This window comes from Capricornis sumatraensis, chromosome 20, assembly GCF_032405125.1.
Source record: "Capricornis sumatraensis isolate serow.1 chromosome 20, serow.2, whole genome shotgun sequence".
NCBI classification, from domain to species: domain Eukaryota; kingdom Metazoa; phylum Chordata; class Mammalia; order Artiodactyla; family Bovidae; genus Capricornis; species Capricornis sumatraensis.
In genome coordinates this window covers 18,741,939-18,758,769 of record NC_091088.1, presented here as the reverse complement: position 1 = coordinate 18,758,769, position 16,831 = coordinate 18,741,939, and the positions used below count along the sequence as shown (strand labels likewise).

The window sequence follows — 16,831 nt, the reverse complement described above, 5'->3', positions numbered from 1 at the left end:
TGGTTGAGCTGTCCTTTTTTATTTCTTGGCTAGGTTCTTTGAGATGTACTTTATGTAAATTTTTAGTGTAAGTACATGTGTTTAAGTTTACCAACACACAGAGCTGTGAACAGGCACCATGGTCAGGATATAGAATGTTCCATCCTCCTCAAAATCCCTGGTGCTGCCCCTTCTTAAACCACTCCTCTGTCCTCCATCCCTATCGTTTGGCCTCCATCCAAACAGATGGCCCTCCATCCCTCCATCTCCATCGTTTGGCCTTTCCTAGAATGTCCAATAAATGGAATTACTTAGCATGTAGCTCTTTTAACCTGGCTTCTTTCATTCATTATCATCTCCTTCCAAAGAGCCATTGTAGACATTTTCCCCCTAATACCCTCTCATGAAGTTTTAATGCCACAGACATAGTTTATACGTATGATAACGCATTTGTGCTTTCCAACTGTGGTGCTGGAGAAGACTCTTGCGAATCCCTTGGACAGCAAGAATATCAAAGCAGTCAATCCTAAAGGAAATCAACTCTGAATATTCATTGGAAGGACTGAGCTGAAGCTGAAGCTCCAATACTTTGGCCACCTGATGAGAAGAGCCAACTCATTGGAAAAGATCCTGATGCTGGGAAAGATTGAGGACAGGAGAAGAAGGGGGCGGCAGAGGATGAGATGGTTGGATGGCATCACCGACTCAATGGACATGAGTTTGAGCAAACTCTGGGAGATAGTGAAGGACAGGGAAGCCTGGTGTGCTGCAGTTTGTGGGGTCTCAAAGAGTCAGACGCGACAGTGACTGAACAACAACAGAGCACTGGTGTGGGTCTGTGTGGGTATGGGAGCCCGGGCAGATGGCCGCATCACCATGGAATGTCTCTCCTGTTCACAGAGTTCCACAGTTCTATTGGAAGGCAAGCTCCCACAGGCTGCCATGGGTGTGGGGGAAACAGTGCTGAGGCCTCTCCTAGAGGATGCTTCGGTGATCTCAGGGCGAGTGCTAGAATGGGGTCCCTGGCACCTTGGGGGTGGGGGTGAGACAGTGACACAGGCAGTTGGAAATGAGAAGACTCTCCTGGCCTGGCGGCCTGGCCTGGCCGTGCCATTTCATAGTGCCCCGATGACAGTGAGAGAAGGATGACAGTGGTCCTGTGTCCCCCCAGCAGACTGCAGGAGCTCACAGTGAAGGAGGGAGGAGGCCAAGACGCTGCTGTCACAGCCGCCGAAGAGAGAAGTCTAGCTGTCACGGTTGGTGAGGTGAAGCCTGTGGGCCCACAGGAAAAGGGTAAGGTTGGGGGCAGCAGAGTTGACAGCAGGCTGGTCACCAGTGGGAACCGTCACATCATGCAGGGCCCCCATCTAGGTGAAAAAGCGAGTCCTGTATTCAGGGCTGTGACGGTGGTGGCGCCTGGTGTAACCTTGACCTGAACCACTGTGTAGCTTGGGTTCAACCTCAGAAAGACCCCAAAGTCATGGGACATGAGAACTTAAAAATTACAGTTCTTGCTTAGACTATTTGAAAATCATGATTTCACTTAACCTACAGGATTTAGGTTTGTGAAAACTGTCACAGATCATTTAGGCAAGATGATCTTGAAATAACAAGCCAAACTCAAAACCAAACCACAACTTTTTGGTTCTTTTCTGGGTTACCAGCAATACATGCTTTTTTAGGAATGTTCTCAAAGATACAGATATCTGTTTTCACATGGATATGTGTGAAGGAGTGAGAAGTGGCTGTCCTCCAGCTGCTGGCTGGGCTGGCACTGTGTGTGTTTTTGTTGATGTCTTCTGGTGGACATAAGCTCTATTATATTGGGTGATTACCTTGGGTGGGGAATTGCTTAGTCACAGGATATTCACATGTTTAGACATTGTAAATACTGCCAGTTTGGCTATATGGTTTTATCTGGTGTGTAAGGTGTGAGGGTTCCAGCTGCCACACCCTCTACAAACTTGGTACTGTCAGTCCTTTTAATTTTAGCCATTTTTGGTGGAAATGGTGATGAGTTGCACTTGACGTGAAATGGCATGACAGTGTCAAGAGTGGTGAGGGCCAGGGCTTCTGCGGGGCTTGGGGGACATAAACCTGTCTTCTGTGTTACCACAATATTCCAGTGGGCTCAGGAGAATAGAGATGACAAGGAATCCCAAGGGCCCTCCAAGATTGGCAGAGACGAGACAGCCATAAGTAAAATGCTAGGCTAATGGTGAGATTCCTCGACAAATTTTGTCATTAGCTATTAAGAGACCAGTGCTGACATTGTTTATATAGATACACAGGCAGGGGGTGGTGTCCAAAATGATTAGCAGCTAAAAGATAGTATAAAATAAATAATTAGCAACTAATATAGCGGGGGTGCTGCTCAATCAGCATGGGTGCTAGCCAGGAGAGCCTGCAGGGTGGGAACTGGCTGGAAGCTCAGCCCTGTTCATAGGTCATAAACTTACCAGTTTAATGAAAGAGCCATGAAACCCAAGAAGTGCCTGGGAAATCCTGTTTGTCCATGGCTAGATGGCAGCACATGGAAATGTGGCCCACCAGGGCTACCGTTGCTTATGATGGTTTGATCAAATATTAGTATTAGTTGAGAATATTAAAGTCAGCAAAAAAAGGGAGTTCCTTAGTGATCTAGAGGTTAGGATTCCGGGCTTTCACTGCTGGGGCTGGGATCCAGTCCCTGGTCAGGGAACCGAAATCTCACAAGCTGAAGTGTGGCCAAAAAGAAAAAAAAAGTTAGCAAACACTGAAAAGTTTGTTTTCAAGAGATACTACAATCAGTTGTACTTAATTCCACGGCCTTCGAACCCTCGGTTGCTTCAGAAACACGCATCCTCAGAAGTCACAATTTGAGTCCGATCAGCCAGTGACGGGCCAGGCGCCCAGTTAAATCTCAGCGTCAGAAAAACAAGAAAAGACTTCAAATACAAATACGTCCCAGGTCCTGCGTGGGACACACTCCTACCGAGATGCTCCGCGGTTCTCGAATGGGCCCTGGGCCCGCGTCGCGCACCTCTTTCTCTCCCTCCAGGGGACAGATAACCGCGTTTACTGTGCCCTGCAGCCCCGCAGGCCCGTCTGCAGGAAACAGTGAGTGGGCTTTCCCGGGATCGGGCGGGGAAAGGTGTGTCTTCCGAGGCCGACGCCCACCTAGGCAAGGTCCAGACCACGACCGAGAAGTCTTCACGTGCGCCTAGCCCGACCTCCGCCCCCGGCCCGCCCCCGGCTCGCCCCGCCCCCGAAGCGACCCGCCCCCGGCCCCGCCCGCTCCGCCGATTGCGAGCCCTGTGCCTTCAGAGCCCAATCAGATGCCAGGTAAGTAAGCATGTATAGAATGCAGCATCTGATTGGCTAATAGGGAGCCAATCGACAGCTAATAGAGTGCTGTCGCCGGAAGAGCCTGGCCTCAGAGGAGCGGGAGGGCGGAAGAGGTGGGGCTTTCGAGGTCGAGGGCGGTCCCGGGGACTGACGGGGAGGTGTGAGGGCCTGTGTGAGGGGCGGGCCCGAAGGAGGAGTGACACGCGTGAGCCAGCCCCGACTTTCGTCATGGCTGTCATCTTGAGCTTCGTCACCGCCCTCACCATAACTTAGCAGAATCGTGGCGGGCATTTCTGGGAGCTCTTGGGTGTCCGTTCGGTCTGTCAGCGCACACTCACCCCGAGCGCGTCATGACAGGCAGGTGCCTCCCTCAGTCCTGCATGCTGAGTCGCCGCGCCACACAAGGGGTGCGGCACCCGAGTTACCTGAGGGGGCCCCGGACCCCGAGTCACCTGGGGGCGCCCCACACCCCAAGTCACCTGAGGGGGCCCCAGACCCCGAGTCACCTGAGGGGAACGCAGACCCTCAGTCACCTGAGGGGGCCCCAGGATCTGTGTCACCTGGGGACACCGACCTTGAGTCAGCTGGGGCACCCCAGACCCCGAGTCACCTGAGGCGATCTGGACCTCGAGTCCACTGGGAGGCCACAGACCCCAATTCTACTGGGGTGGCCCCAGACCCTGAGTCACTTAGGGGGGCTCTGGACTGAGAGTCATCTGAGGGAGCCTGGACCCTGAGTCATCTGGGGAGCCCCAGTAGCCTCAGGTCACCCTGTCCCATGCTGCTGCTGCTGCTAAGTCGCTTCAGTCGTGTCCGACTCTGCGAGACCCCATAGACGGCAGCCCACCAGGCTCCCCTGTCCCTGGGATTCTCCAGGCAAGAATACTGGAGTGGGTTGCCATTTCCTTCCCCAATGCATGAAAGTGAAAAGTGAAAGTGAAGTCGCTCAGTTGTGTCCGACTCTCCAGCGACCCCATGGACTACAGCCTACCAGGCTCTTCCATCCATGGGATTTTCCAGGCAAGAGTACTGGAGTGGGTTGTCATTGCCTTCTCCGACCCCGTCCCATAGTAGCTTGTAAAAGGTAGGCAGGGAAGACACCACACTACATCATATAAGCAGGAAAGGCAATTCACTGACTAATTGAGGCTGTCATGTATGTCGTCAGGAACTGATGTATACAGATGCTTAAGGACTGTGGTCAGGGACTGTTGTCTCCATATTTCAGCTTTGTTTTCTTCCCCTCTGGGGGCAAAATGACCACCAAGACCTCTGGAAAAGATCTTGCAACTTCAACAGAAAAGGAGATTTCCTTTCCTAGTAATTTTAACACAAAGTACCAGAATGAGGGAAGCCTGACATACTGCACCATGGGGTTGCAGAATCAGACACAACTGAATAACAACAATGAGAATGAGTTTCATTGGGTTGACTTGGGTTATGACTATGACATTCTGAGCTAGTCTCTGGGACTAACTGGCTTCACCTTCTGGGCTGGAGGTTTGGCCTCCACAAAGGAAATAACAATGCTCTTATGACTGTTAGGGGGCTTGGGTACTGTGCAGGGCAACATCCCATATTCTGTGTTGTCAAGGATCAGGTGTGGGAGTTGAGCTCTGTGATCTGAAGCTATTACTGTAAATAGATAGCAAAATAGTGATTATTATGATGATATCACTCTTACCATTGCCATATTAAATATGCTATTAGGAAAGCTGGAAGTTTTGCTTTGTTTTGGTTTTATTCTCACTGGACACTCTCCATATGGTGGCCAACATACTAGCAATTTGTTGTGGGGAGAATGGGGAAGAGTAATAGAATCTGTGTAGCTCCAAAAGCTTTGTCAGGCAAAGAGACAAAGCATCCAGTTTTTTTTTACTGCAAAGAATTTCATTAGATGTACGGTTTTGACAGTATTTTCCTTCAGAATTATAAGTAAGCTCAGGGTGTATGATAAAGCATGTATTGTGGTTGGCAGCTACACATCTTGGAAAGTTCTCACCAGGTTGGAATGTTCCTCTCTTTCCCAAAGGTCCTAGCATAGGTTTAGCTGGAGTGTGCCTGGTGGTGGTGGTTTAGTTGCTAAGTCATATCCGACTCTTGCTAGCCCATGGACTATAGCCTACTAGGGTCCTCTGTCCATGGGATTCTCCAGGCAAGAATACTGGAGTGGGTTGCTATTTCCTTCTCCAGGGGATCTTCCCAACCCAGGATGATTCCAGCTAAGCCCTTTGAGGATGCAGGATTCCACAATAGCTCGACATATGGGAACCCCTAGACCTTAGCATGTGAGTGTGTATCTACCTGCTTCTGTTGTCACCCTCTGCCCCCTCTTAGGCTCAGAATGATGACCCTTTCCACTCTTGGGGGGCAGTTGACTAGGATTTCCCTGGTGGCTCAGACAGTAAAGCGTCTGCCTACAATGTGGGAGACCTGAGTTCGATCCCTGGGTTGGGAAGATCCTCTGGAGGAGGGAACGGCAACCCACTCCAGTACTCTTGCCTGGAAAATCCCATGGACGGAGGGGCCTGGTAGGCTACAGCCAATGGGGTCACAAAGAGACACAACTGAGCGACTAAACTTTGACTTTCATGTTCCACTCTTGGGGGTAATGACATGAGCCAGGCTGGCTCAGGCTCTCATACTAGCATCCGTGCCTCCAATGTACACAAAGTCCAGAAGTTTCTAAGCCTTCTTCTTTTCTAGGAAAAGAAGTCATTTCCAGCTTTTGGGAAAGAAGTGTGTCTCATCGATCATTCAGTAAGGAAAGCAAACCTTTTGCCCCAACCCTGACATGCCCTTTGGTGGGAAGTAGAGCAGAAAATGTGGGTCCAGAAGCAGCATCTCGTGAGAGGGTGTGTCAGCCAGTGGGGCCCATGGTTTAAGGGGCCATGCAAGCCCCCAAATCTCTATATAGGGTCACCCACTGCATTCCCTGCCCCTCAGTGCCTCATGCTACCTTGAGACAGGGGTTTAGGAGGCATGGGAGAACCAATGCTGCCCCTTAATGTATCTGTTCTGGGCAGCTCTATCTGCTCCTGGGGAGGATGACTTTCCCTCTCCCCGAGCCTGTGGGTGTGGTGGGATCATATGGGATGGATGTGGAAGGTTTTACAAACAAAGTTCTGTATGCAGACTGATGTGGACAACCGCAGAAAGAGCAGTCATCCATCCTAGAGTTGGTTGTATTTCTCCATTTTTAGAAAGAGAGATCCAAGACTTGCTCATAGTAATGCGACTGTAAGTGACTGTGCATCCCAGCACACTGGGTCTGCAGGCCCTGTGGCCCCCTCCAAGTGACTGTGGAGGGTCTCAGGACAGTCTGCAGCAGCCGCGGCCCCTGTCCCTGCACTTGCCCTGGATGCCATGTCACCCTCTGAGTGTGGATTTACCATTCAGAGAGTGCCTTGGCTTGCATCACTAATGCAGCACCACATTAAATTCAGTTTTGTCTGCCTCTTGCTCAGATGTGTCCTGTCCCCAGCCCTGTTCATCGAGAGCCCATCTGCTGTGAGTGCCAGGCCAAATTTGGGGGCTACCTGCCAGTGCCCAGGGCTAAGGCAGTACTACCTTACTGGGTCCCTCTCTCCTTGAGACCCCAAAATCAGGTAGGTGACTTGAATCAGGGGTTCAGATTTATGGAGATATGATTGACATGTGATAAAATGGCACACATATGAAATGTCCTGTTTGATAAATCTTGACATATGCACACTCCCATGAAACCACCACCATAATTGTGATAATGTACAGTCATCTCTAGATATTCACAGGGGATTGGTTCCAGGATGCATGTAGATACGAAAATCCAGAGTGCTCAAGACCCTTGTATAAAATGGTATAGTGCAGTACATGTACACAACCCTGAAAGGTTTCCTTGTACCCTTTTCAAAATTGTATTTATTTATTTATGTTTTGCTGTGCTGGGTCTTCATTGGTGTGCTCAGGCTTTTCCCTAGTTGGGGTGAGTGGGGGCTACTCTGTAGTTGCAGTGCACGGACTTCTCTCTGCGGTGGCTTCTCTTGTTGTGGAGTATGGACTCCAGTAGTTGCAGCACAAAGGCTCAGTAGATGCAGCTTGTGGCCTCTGGCGTGTGGGCTCAGTGGTTGTGGTCTTGTAGAATCTTCCTGAACCAGGGATTGAACCCATGAACCATGCATTGGCAGGCGGATTCTTAACTACTGAACCACTAGAGAAGTCCTCCTTGTTCCCTTTTGTAATTCCACTCAACCCTCTCTCCCCACAGTCCCCAGGCAACCATGGGTCTGTTTCTGTCACTATAGATTCATTTGCATTTCCTTGAATTTTATATAAATGGAATCGTATAGTATGTGCTTTTTTTTTTTTGGTCTGGTTTCTTTTGTGGTGGTGGTGGTTTAGTCGCTGAGTTGTGTCTCCCTCTTTGCGGCTCCATGGACTATATATAGCCCACCAGGCTCCTCTGTCCATGGGATTTCCCAGGCAAGAATGCTGGAGTGAGTTGCCATCTCCTTCTCCAGGGGCTTCTTTTGCTCAGCATGACTATTTTTGAGATTCATCTGTATGGTTGTGTTCATTGATAGTTCATTCCTTTTTACTGCTGAGTAGTGTGTTGTTATATGGATAGACCATTCATCCAGTGAAAGACGTGTGGATCATTTCCAGTTTTTTTTCTGTTTTGTCCAACAAATAAAGCTGCTGTGAACATTTGTGTATAAGTCTTTGTGTGAACATGCCTTCATTTTTGGACAAGGCAGTGGCACCCCACTCCAGTACTCTTGCCTGGAGAATCCCACGGACGGAGAAACCTGGTGGGCTGCAGTCCATGGGGTCGCTAAGAGTCAGACACAACTGAGCGACTTCACTTTCACTTTTCACTTTCACACATTGGAGAAGGAAATGGCAACCCACTCCAGTGTTCTTGTCTGGAGAATCCCAGGGACGGGGGAGCCTGGTGAGCTGCCGTCTGTGGGGTCGCATAGAGTTGGACAGGACTGAAGCGACTTAGCAGCAGCAGCAGCAGCCTTCATTTTTCTTGGGCAAGCACCTAGGAAAGGCATTGCTACATTGTATGGGAGGCGTATGTTTAACTTTCTAAGAAACTGCCAACTGTTTTGCAAAGATGGTTGTTCTATTTTATATTCTTCCCAACAATGTATAAAGTTCCAGTTCCTTCATGTCTTAGTGAATGCTTGGCTTGGTGAGTGTTTTAATTTATGGCCATCTTAATAGGTGTTTATCTCATTGTATGTTTTTTTAATTAAAACATTTTTAAAATTTTGGTTTCAAAGATTGTGGGATCTCAGTTCCCTGAAAAGCGACTGAACCTGCACTCCAGGCAGTGAAAGTGCAGAGTCCCAACCCCTGGACCACTAGAGAATTCCCTCTCATTGAGGCTTTAACTTGTTTATTTCCACAGTTACTAATGATGTTGAGCATATCTTCGTATATTTTTACCATATGAATATCTTACTTAATTTCTGTCTGTTCAAGTATTTTGCCCATTAAAAAAGTTGAGTTGCTTTTTTTTTTAAATTACTGAGTATTGAGAGTTCTTTATATATCTGGATACAAGTTCTTTATTAGATATTTGGTTTGCAAGTTCTCCACGTTTTTGACTTGTCTTTTAATTCTCTTATCACTGTCTTTCAAAGAGCAGAAGTTTTAAATTTTGATGAAGTCCAATTATCAATTTAATAATTTAGTCTTTTCTGGATCTTGCTTAGGCATGCCTGTCCCCAGCACAGTAGTGGATCATGGTTGCCTTTTATCAGGCTGAGGATTTCACTTCTATTTCTAGTTGGTTGAGAGCTTTTATCAGAAATGAATCTTTTCCATTTTCAGGAAGACTTTGTGTAGAGTTGGTGTTATTTTTCATTTCTAGTGGTTTTAGATGTTGGCCTTGGGTCTCTGTCTTATATGACAATGCACATGGCATAAAGTGAGTCTTTCAGAGTCTTCCAAAAGCTTACCTCCTACCTTCTCCTCCTTTTCAGGGATAAAACATTCCCAGAAGCCCAAGCTTTTTTGTCCCCTTTCCCCCCAGACCCTTTGTTGGCAAGTGGGGCTGGCTGATCCCTGACCTGGCCGCTTTGCATCGTAAACAAAGTTGGTTTCTTTTCACAAGAGGAGGAATGATTGCTGTGTGGGTGCCCTGGTAGCTCTCTTGTCATGTCTTTGGGACTCTCAGCAGGCATGGTTGCTCTCTTAATTCTCCACCTAGCTGTCCCTCTGGCCTGAAAGTTCTCCCAGCTCTGCTCCCTGAGTCCCAGTGTTTCTTCTTTCCCAGTGGACGGTGCTGTGCAGGGAGCTGCTGTGGGCAGTGTGGGGTCTTGTTGCTTCTGGTGCAGCACCTGCCATGGAGAATGGGCTTAGCAGGCATGGGTGGATTGAGTAGAAGTGGCCAGAGTATCCTTATTCTGGCGGGCAAAAGGGTCCTATTTGAGAGGGGTCCTGTGCCGTGGTGACAAGGAACCAGGGTGCAGGGAGGTGCCTGGGTCTCCAGGCCTCGTCTTGTCTCCTTTGGAGGAGATCCAGGACTCCCTTCCTCTTTCCTACGGCATTGCCTGTGCTTGGCAGCACACCTTACACCCAGGCTCCAGTGTAGTCCTCCCGTGGCCTCAGGAGGTTGCAAGGGTTACTCAAAGTAGTTTTGATTATGTTTTATAATGTGAGCTGTGAGCACATGGTTGGAAATTCCCGCAGTGCAGCGGGGGTGTGGTACACAGAACTCTCTGTCCTACACCTCTTCCAGAGGTGTCCTCATTTGGCCTTCTGGAGGTTTTCCATGCTTGTGTTGCTTGGCTAGCAATGTACAAGTCACCCTAAGACCTTACTTGATACAGCAGTCACTGTGATAGCTCATGTGGCTGAGGGACACTCTGCTGGCAGCTTGGCCTCAGGTATCCCGATCTTGGGGTCAGTGGGCTGTCCCAGGCACTGTCTTGTGGCCATGGCAGAGATGTGAGGGCAGCTGGACACCTGTGAGGTCTTCAGCCTGACAGATCTGGCTACTGTCACTTCCTACTTATTCTGTTGGCCAGTCCAGTACATGATCTGACCAGAGTCAAGGGGCAGAGTCTACTCTTCTGGAAGGAACTGCAGAACTGTAGGGCAAAGAGTGAGGCTAGGGGTGGTGATGAGGCATTGGGGTAAGGGTCTGACCCACTGCAACTCATATACAAGCAACACTGCACACAGATTCTTTTTATTTTTTCTTACCATTTTTGATGTAAATGGTAGTGTGCTCTATTCACAGTCTGCATTTCTCACTTAATATTGCATCTCTGTGCTCATTGTATGTCAGGACAGACAGATCTGCATCATTCTTTCCAAGGCCATCCATTCCCTTTGTCCCTGTGTCCATTACTTATTGTCCCTTATTACCAGATTCTGGCTGTTTGGTCGCTACAGTCAGTGCTGCACTGAGTGTTCTTGAGCAAAATGCACACGTGTCTTTGCTGGATGCAGTCCCAGAAGTGCAACTGCTGGACCAAAGACTATCCATGTTAGACTCTGACCAGTGTGGTCAAGGTGCTGGTAGAGTCCTCTCTCTTGCTGAGATCGCTCAGGCTCAGAGGGGCTAAATGTGGTACCAAGGGTGCTCCTGGAGGCCAGCAGTTTCAGGACGGAGCCAGGTCTCCTGACTCCCCCCATGTGTCCCACCACAGCACCACGCCCTGCAGATGTGCAGGTGGTGGGTAATGAGGGTGCTGGCCACCCCTGGGAATATCATGATGGGGGGACCTGCTCCCTCAGCCGGGCAGTCGGGGTGTCCTGTGGGAGGGGTATAGGAGAGGCACTCTCCAGGGCCCTGTCCCTGAGGCTGAGGTTTTCTAGGGTGTGGCTCCACCCCTGTTTGGACCTTCTCTTCCCTTCCTCTGTTAGATCCAAAAGATGGTCCAGTCTTATATTCCCAAAACCGCCAAGGCATGCCCCTGCCCATGCCACCGCTTTGGGGGCCACCTCCCGATGCCTAGGGGTCAGGCCGTGATGCCCTACTGGGTGCCCCAGGTCCTGAGGTCTCACAAGAAGGTAAGAGGGAAGCTCGTATGGCAGCAAGGCCTGAAAGTGAGGGGTGGGCCGAGGGGGACCCAGAGATAAGGGGAAGGGTGCCGGGTTCCTTCCCCACAGTGGCCTCCATTGGTGTATGGGGGTCTCCTCCAAGCTGTGGCCTAGGGCAGCAGAGAACAGGAGACCAGTGGCACTCAGGGCAGGCCCAGGTCAGGTGTGCTGGTGGTGTTGGGAAGGGTGGGATACACCGCACCCTGAGGAGGGTCTGCTGCCACCTTTCCCATCGCGTCTTCTGCCCCTCCTCCTCCCCCGCTCCTCCTTTCTCTTCCCTTTTCTCCTCCAACTTGCTCACCTCCCTCCCTCTTTCTTCCCACCCCACCCTGCTGCTCCTTGCCTCCCCTCTACCTCACTTCCCTCGGCCTGTCTGAGCACCCTGCACTTGTAGCTCTAGCCTGGCAGGCATGGAGCGAGGGTTCTGGGGAGGCGCTGTAGCTCAAGAGTGTGTGCTCACTCTTCGGCTCTGTCTGGCTGCCTCCACAGCTCTGGGTTCCAGGTCAGTGTTTGTGGTAGGGTATGGTTGGCCAGGCCCAGCCCCGCTCAGTTCCAGGGCCACTCCTCTCCCTTGCTTTCTGAGTGTCCTGGAATTAAAGGCTTCTTCTGCCTTCACCCACATTCCATCTGCTGGTTTTCTGTCACCAAGTAGCAAACTGTCACCAGAATTAAAACCTAGAGGCCTTTTAAAGGAGAACATAACTTGCATTCTGAGCTGGTCTTGGACGCGTTTCTGGGGGTCTCCAGGCTAAGTCACTGGGCCCCCCTCTTGGTGGATCACTGGGCTGATGCAATTGCCCACGTTCTTATCTTTTATCCTAGGTGGTGAAAAGGCAGCAGAATTTTAAAGGCGTCCCAGGTAACTCAGTGCACACGTGTCTCATCACCCCCCTCCCCAAGGAAGATGGGGTTCTCATGAACATCATGATGGGAGTGGGGTAGACTTCTGTCATGATGGGTATAACACAGAGAAGGCCACAGTCTGGCACACACACCACTTCTCTGACACCTCCCCTTACCAGGCAACACTAATCACCCCTCATCTTTTCCCAGTGAACCCAGAGAAGCCTCAGACTCTACCAGTTATCAATATTGACTCTCAGGATGAAACCAATTTGCAACCTGGGGTTAGGTGGTATCAGAAGTGTATTTTAAGCTCTAATCTTCTATAATTCATGATATGACTTGTGTATGTATGTGTTGTATATAAATTTGTATTTATGACAATGTATAGGCTTGCATATTGACATATTTCTATATTCATGTATTCATGACACATTGTATGTTCATGACACCACACTTATGCATATATTCATCATACAGTGTATACATATATTCATATGTTCGTGACAGGCATAGCATATACTCACATGTTCACAGCAGTTCATAATCATGACAAGGTGTGTTCACGTATCCTTATATGTGGCCTGATGTGCGTGTGTCCTCACACGCTCAGTCTCGGTGTGCCAGGAGATGGTGTCTGTACTTGCACCTTTACTTTCTCCATCTCTGAAATGAGCAGCGGTGCTGTTCCTCACAGATGGTTGACATGGCTGCTTTCTCTGCATGGCATGTGAGCAAGGGAGTGGACATGTTTTGTGCAGTCAGATCACACCCTCCCCTTTTTGAGTGCACTTGATGGACTCTATGGAGGAGGAACTGGAGAGAACTGAGAAGTTGGGTGTCTGGCATGGGGTTCTTGTGATAAGCAGGTGATTTGAGCAGCCTACCCAGAGCCTGGGTGTGCGCAGGTCGGGATAGAGTGGTTGGGAAATGAGCGGCCACTACCTCTCATGCTCACCTCTTCATGTAGAAGGTACTTAACTTTTTCCTGATTTTAAAAGCACAGTTAGGAGGAGCATCAATTGTCACAGCTTTTGGCAGGAGGTTTGGAGGTATCAATCAAATTTTATAATGTGAAAAATCTTTAATCCAACAAGCCCATGTCTGGGTAATATCTGTGGGCACTCCACGCATGTTTGTCTATAGCAGTGATTTCTTTGGTGAAAAATTGGAAGCAACTTAAGTCTCTTGGTGGGAGGATGGACATAAATAGAGGTGCATTTGTGGCACCGGCTACCTAGAGTCCACAGCTGTTAGGGATGATGAAATGGACCTCCCAACACATTGCAATGTAGAGTAACATGTCAGTGTAGCCCAGGCAATAGGACTCCACTAGTGTCAATTTCAGAGAAGGCAATGACACCCCACTCCAGTACTCTTGCCTGGAGAATCCCATGGATGGAGGAGCCTGGTGGGCTATAGTCCATAGGATCGCTAAGAGTCGGACACGACTGAGCGACTTCACTTTCACTTTTCACTTTCATGCATTGGAGAAGGAAATGGCAACCCACTCCAGTATTCTTGCCTGGAGAATCCCACAGACAAGAGGAGCCTATTGGGCTGCTGTCTCCGGGGTCGCACAGAGTCGGACACGACTGATACGACTTAGCAGCAGCAGTGTCAATTTAAAAATGAAAGCTCTGTTTATGTGTAGGTGAAGTTTGGTTTCGTGTGTCTGAGCTGACAGTCACAGGTAATCCCTGTGGGTGGGAAAGGGGCAGGTCAGCCCAGCAAAGAGAGGCTTTTGGGGGGTGTGTGTGTGCATGGTGAACAAAACAGATAGTAACACGTTGCCTCAAGTTTTAGGTGGAAGAGCCAGAAATCACTTTATTAAAAAAAGTGGCTGTAGAATGAGAACCACCTGAGAAACTGCTCTTCTCACTGTATAGTCACCAATTTAGTGGTTTATTTTTATTGTTTGTTTTGGCTTTGACTACTCTGCATCTTTAAGATAGTATAAAAGCTTAGTCGTTTTATTAGTGAATCGTGGATCCATTGATAACACTGTTAAAAATCAGTATTAATTTTTACTCCAGCCATGGTTTTATAGTTCAGGTGATTTATGTTAATAATATTTCAAGCCTCAAACCCATTCAAGGACAGGAATGAGAATGTGTTCACAGGACGGGAGTGAGTGCCAGTCTCACTGCCACTAGGAGGTTAGAGAGACTTCTCTTCTCTGAGCTTCATTCTGCTACTGCTGCTGCTGCTAAGTTGCTTCAGTCGTGTCCAGCTCTGTGCAACCCCGTAGACGGCAGCCCACCAGGCTCCCCCGTCCCTGGGATTCTCCAGGCAAGAACACTGGAGTGGGTTGCCATTTCCTTCTCCAGTGCATGAAAGTGAAAAGTGAAAGTGAAGTCGCTCAGTCGTGTCTGACTCCTAGCGACCCCATGGACTGCAGCCTACCAGGCTCCTCCATCCATGGGCTTTTCCAGGCAAGAGTACCGGAGTGGGTTGCTATTGCCTTCTCCAGAGCTTCATACAGAGTGACCTAAAAATAAGAGATGGTTCATTGGCCTCAAATCCAGCTGATTTCCATTTTAGAAAAATCTGTGTTTCTGATCTTTTAAATAGAGGGCTCATGTGCTTTTCTTCTTTATGCTCTTGTGATAGAGTTTTTTATAAAGAAGATATAGTTTCTATTTGTTAAGAATGTATTTTTTATATTAGTATGATTAGAGTCGGGGTACTACATTTTTAGTAGTAGCATATTAATAGCATAGTAAAAATAAATAAGAGATATAACATCAAGAGGGTCACATGTGACCAAAGCAGGTCTTGAAAAAGCTAAAGGGCATTGAGGAGATAGAGATGTTTGAATTCCATTTGTGTTTGTGGTGGTTGTTTACTGCTTGTTATAGGAAGTTTCAGATACTCTGCAAAAGCCCATGTTCCCTTCCCTCGGCTACAGCCACGATCAGCTGATCAAGTCCTGGATGATTTGTTTTCTTCTGTGCTTCACCCACTCTATACCCCCTCCCAAAAAAAAAAAAAAGGAAAAAGGAAAAGATTACTGTGGAGCAGATCACCACTAACTACCATATCCTTTCATTCATAAATATTTCAGTAGGCAGCTCTAAAAGATAAAGACTCAGAAAACAGAGCCACAAAGACCCACAGTTGCCCTAGAAACAAACACATAGCTGTGCTGTCTTCATCTGCATGGGCGCTGTGTGAGTGCCCACACCCCAGGGCTGCGACCTGCCTTGCTGTGACACCTGGTTCCTTTTCCCGAGGGCTCTCTCATGGGTGCAGACTCGAGAGTACCCTGTCCCCACACCCCTTGGGGCCTGACTCACTTTCTCTGCCTAGAAGCCCCTCTGGATGTGCGCTCCAGGTACAACTGCTGGCGGATCTGTGGTGAAGGGCACCATCTCCTCAAGTGGCAGCAGCTCCAGGCTCTTCACCAGGCTGGGCCGGTGGCCTCAGGGCAGCCAGAAAGCCCCCCAGCCTCCCTCCTGCCTCTCAACCTCAGCCTCCTAACAGTCCTCCATGCCCTGCTGAGGGTCATGGAGGCCATCCGGTGAGCAGGTGTGGGTGGGGTAGTGGTGGCCTTGGGCTTATCTTACATCCTGGGGTTTAGTTGAGTTGAGGGTGTGGGAGAACTTGGTTGTCACACAGCAGAGGGTGAGAGGTGGGCACCGCTCTGATTACTGTTATGTTGTTACCATCGGTTGCTCATACCTGACACACACATCTTCTTCCAGAAAATGCAAGGGAAGAACAAACCAGATGCATCAAGGTTAGGGCCAGTGGTAGGGTGGTGGAGCATCTACCCACCTTTATTTCCTCACCTCTTCCCTGTTCTCAAGTTTCTAAATTCCCCTGCCCGCAAAAGACCACTGGTTTCAGTTTCTGCAAACTTCTTTTGTGTTGGAGTCGGAAGTGGATTTTATGCCAGCCTGACCAGCCATCCCTCTGGAGTTTAAGCACACTACAGCCTTGGGAAACCTGCTGCCTCTCTCATAGCCCGGCCCCGACTATCAAGGCTCCATATTGAAAAGCTCTTTCTCCAGCCTTGAACACACCTGGCCTTGCCCAGGCCTGCATTTCTCACCTGGGGCCCCACTCTGCCTCTGCCACTACCCAGGAAGCCTCCAGGGCAACCTCAGGTTCACTGCAGGGCCTCTCCTTACCTGCTTACTTGCTTTAGTCCCCTCAGTAACAGCTCTCCTCCTTCTCCTCCTCTTAACGCCCCAGTTTACCCATGTCCCCAACCATTACCCCATCCATCTTCTTCTTCCTGTTTCTTTTATCACACCTATATATAAATATATACAAACACACATCAATATGTAAATAGAAGGCATGCAAATACATATCAATATGCAAATGTGCACAATTAGAATTTACATATATTGACTTATTTACTTTTTGTCTGTCTCCTCCACCCAGTTGTAAGAGGAATGTTCTAGAAAATGTCCAGTATCTGAAAACAGTTTCAGATGTCTTTTGCCCAGTTTTTCAGTTGTTCAAATAGGAAACCAGCTCTGTCATTGTCACTCCATCTTTTCTGGAAGTGGAAATTCCTCTTCCTGCATCCTTCCTGGCCCTCTCCTAGTATTGGGCGCTCCCTGTGGTCACATATGACACCATGATGCACATTTGCATACAGGTGCCTATAGTGGACCTGGGTTGC

The 16,831-nt window shown here is 48.9% G+C and overlaps 1 protein-coding gene across 1 annotated transcript; it reads left to right on the top strand.

Annotated features, from left to right (window-relative positions):
• The first annotated feature begins 1,124 nt into the window (after nt 1-1,124).
• C20H16orf95 (chromosome 20 C16orf95 homolog) lies at nt 1,125-15,719 on the top strand. Its single transcript, XM_068992257.1, has 6 exons — nt 1,125-1,272; nt 3,053-3,303; nt 6,774-6,914; nt 11,173-11,319; nt 12,172-12,208; nt 15,508-15,719. Exons 1-6 carry the CDS (start codon nt 1,125-1,127, stop codon nt 15,717-15,719), a joined length of 936 nt encoding a protein of 311 aa, XP_068848358.1.
• The last annotated feature ends 1,112 nt before the right edge of the window (nt 15,720-16,831 follow it).

What these genes read in the sequence shown, in the direction of transcription:
- C20H16orf95 (XM_068992257.1), top strand. Translation starts at nt 1,125, where the DNA reads ATGACAGTGGTCCTGTGTCCCCCCAGCAGACTGCAGGAGCTCACAGTG. An exon ending in AGAGCCCAATCAGATGCCAG is followed by an intron (nt 3,304 to 6,773) that starts GTAAGTAAGCAT and finishes CCTCTTGCTCAG; the next exon opens with ATGTGTCCTGTCCCCAGCCC. An exon ending in TCCTGAGGTCTCACAAGAAG is followed by an intron (nt 11,320 to 12,171) that starts GTAAGAGGGAAG and finishes CTTTTATCCTAG; the next exon opens with GTGGTGAAAAGGCAGCAGAA.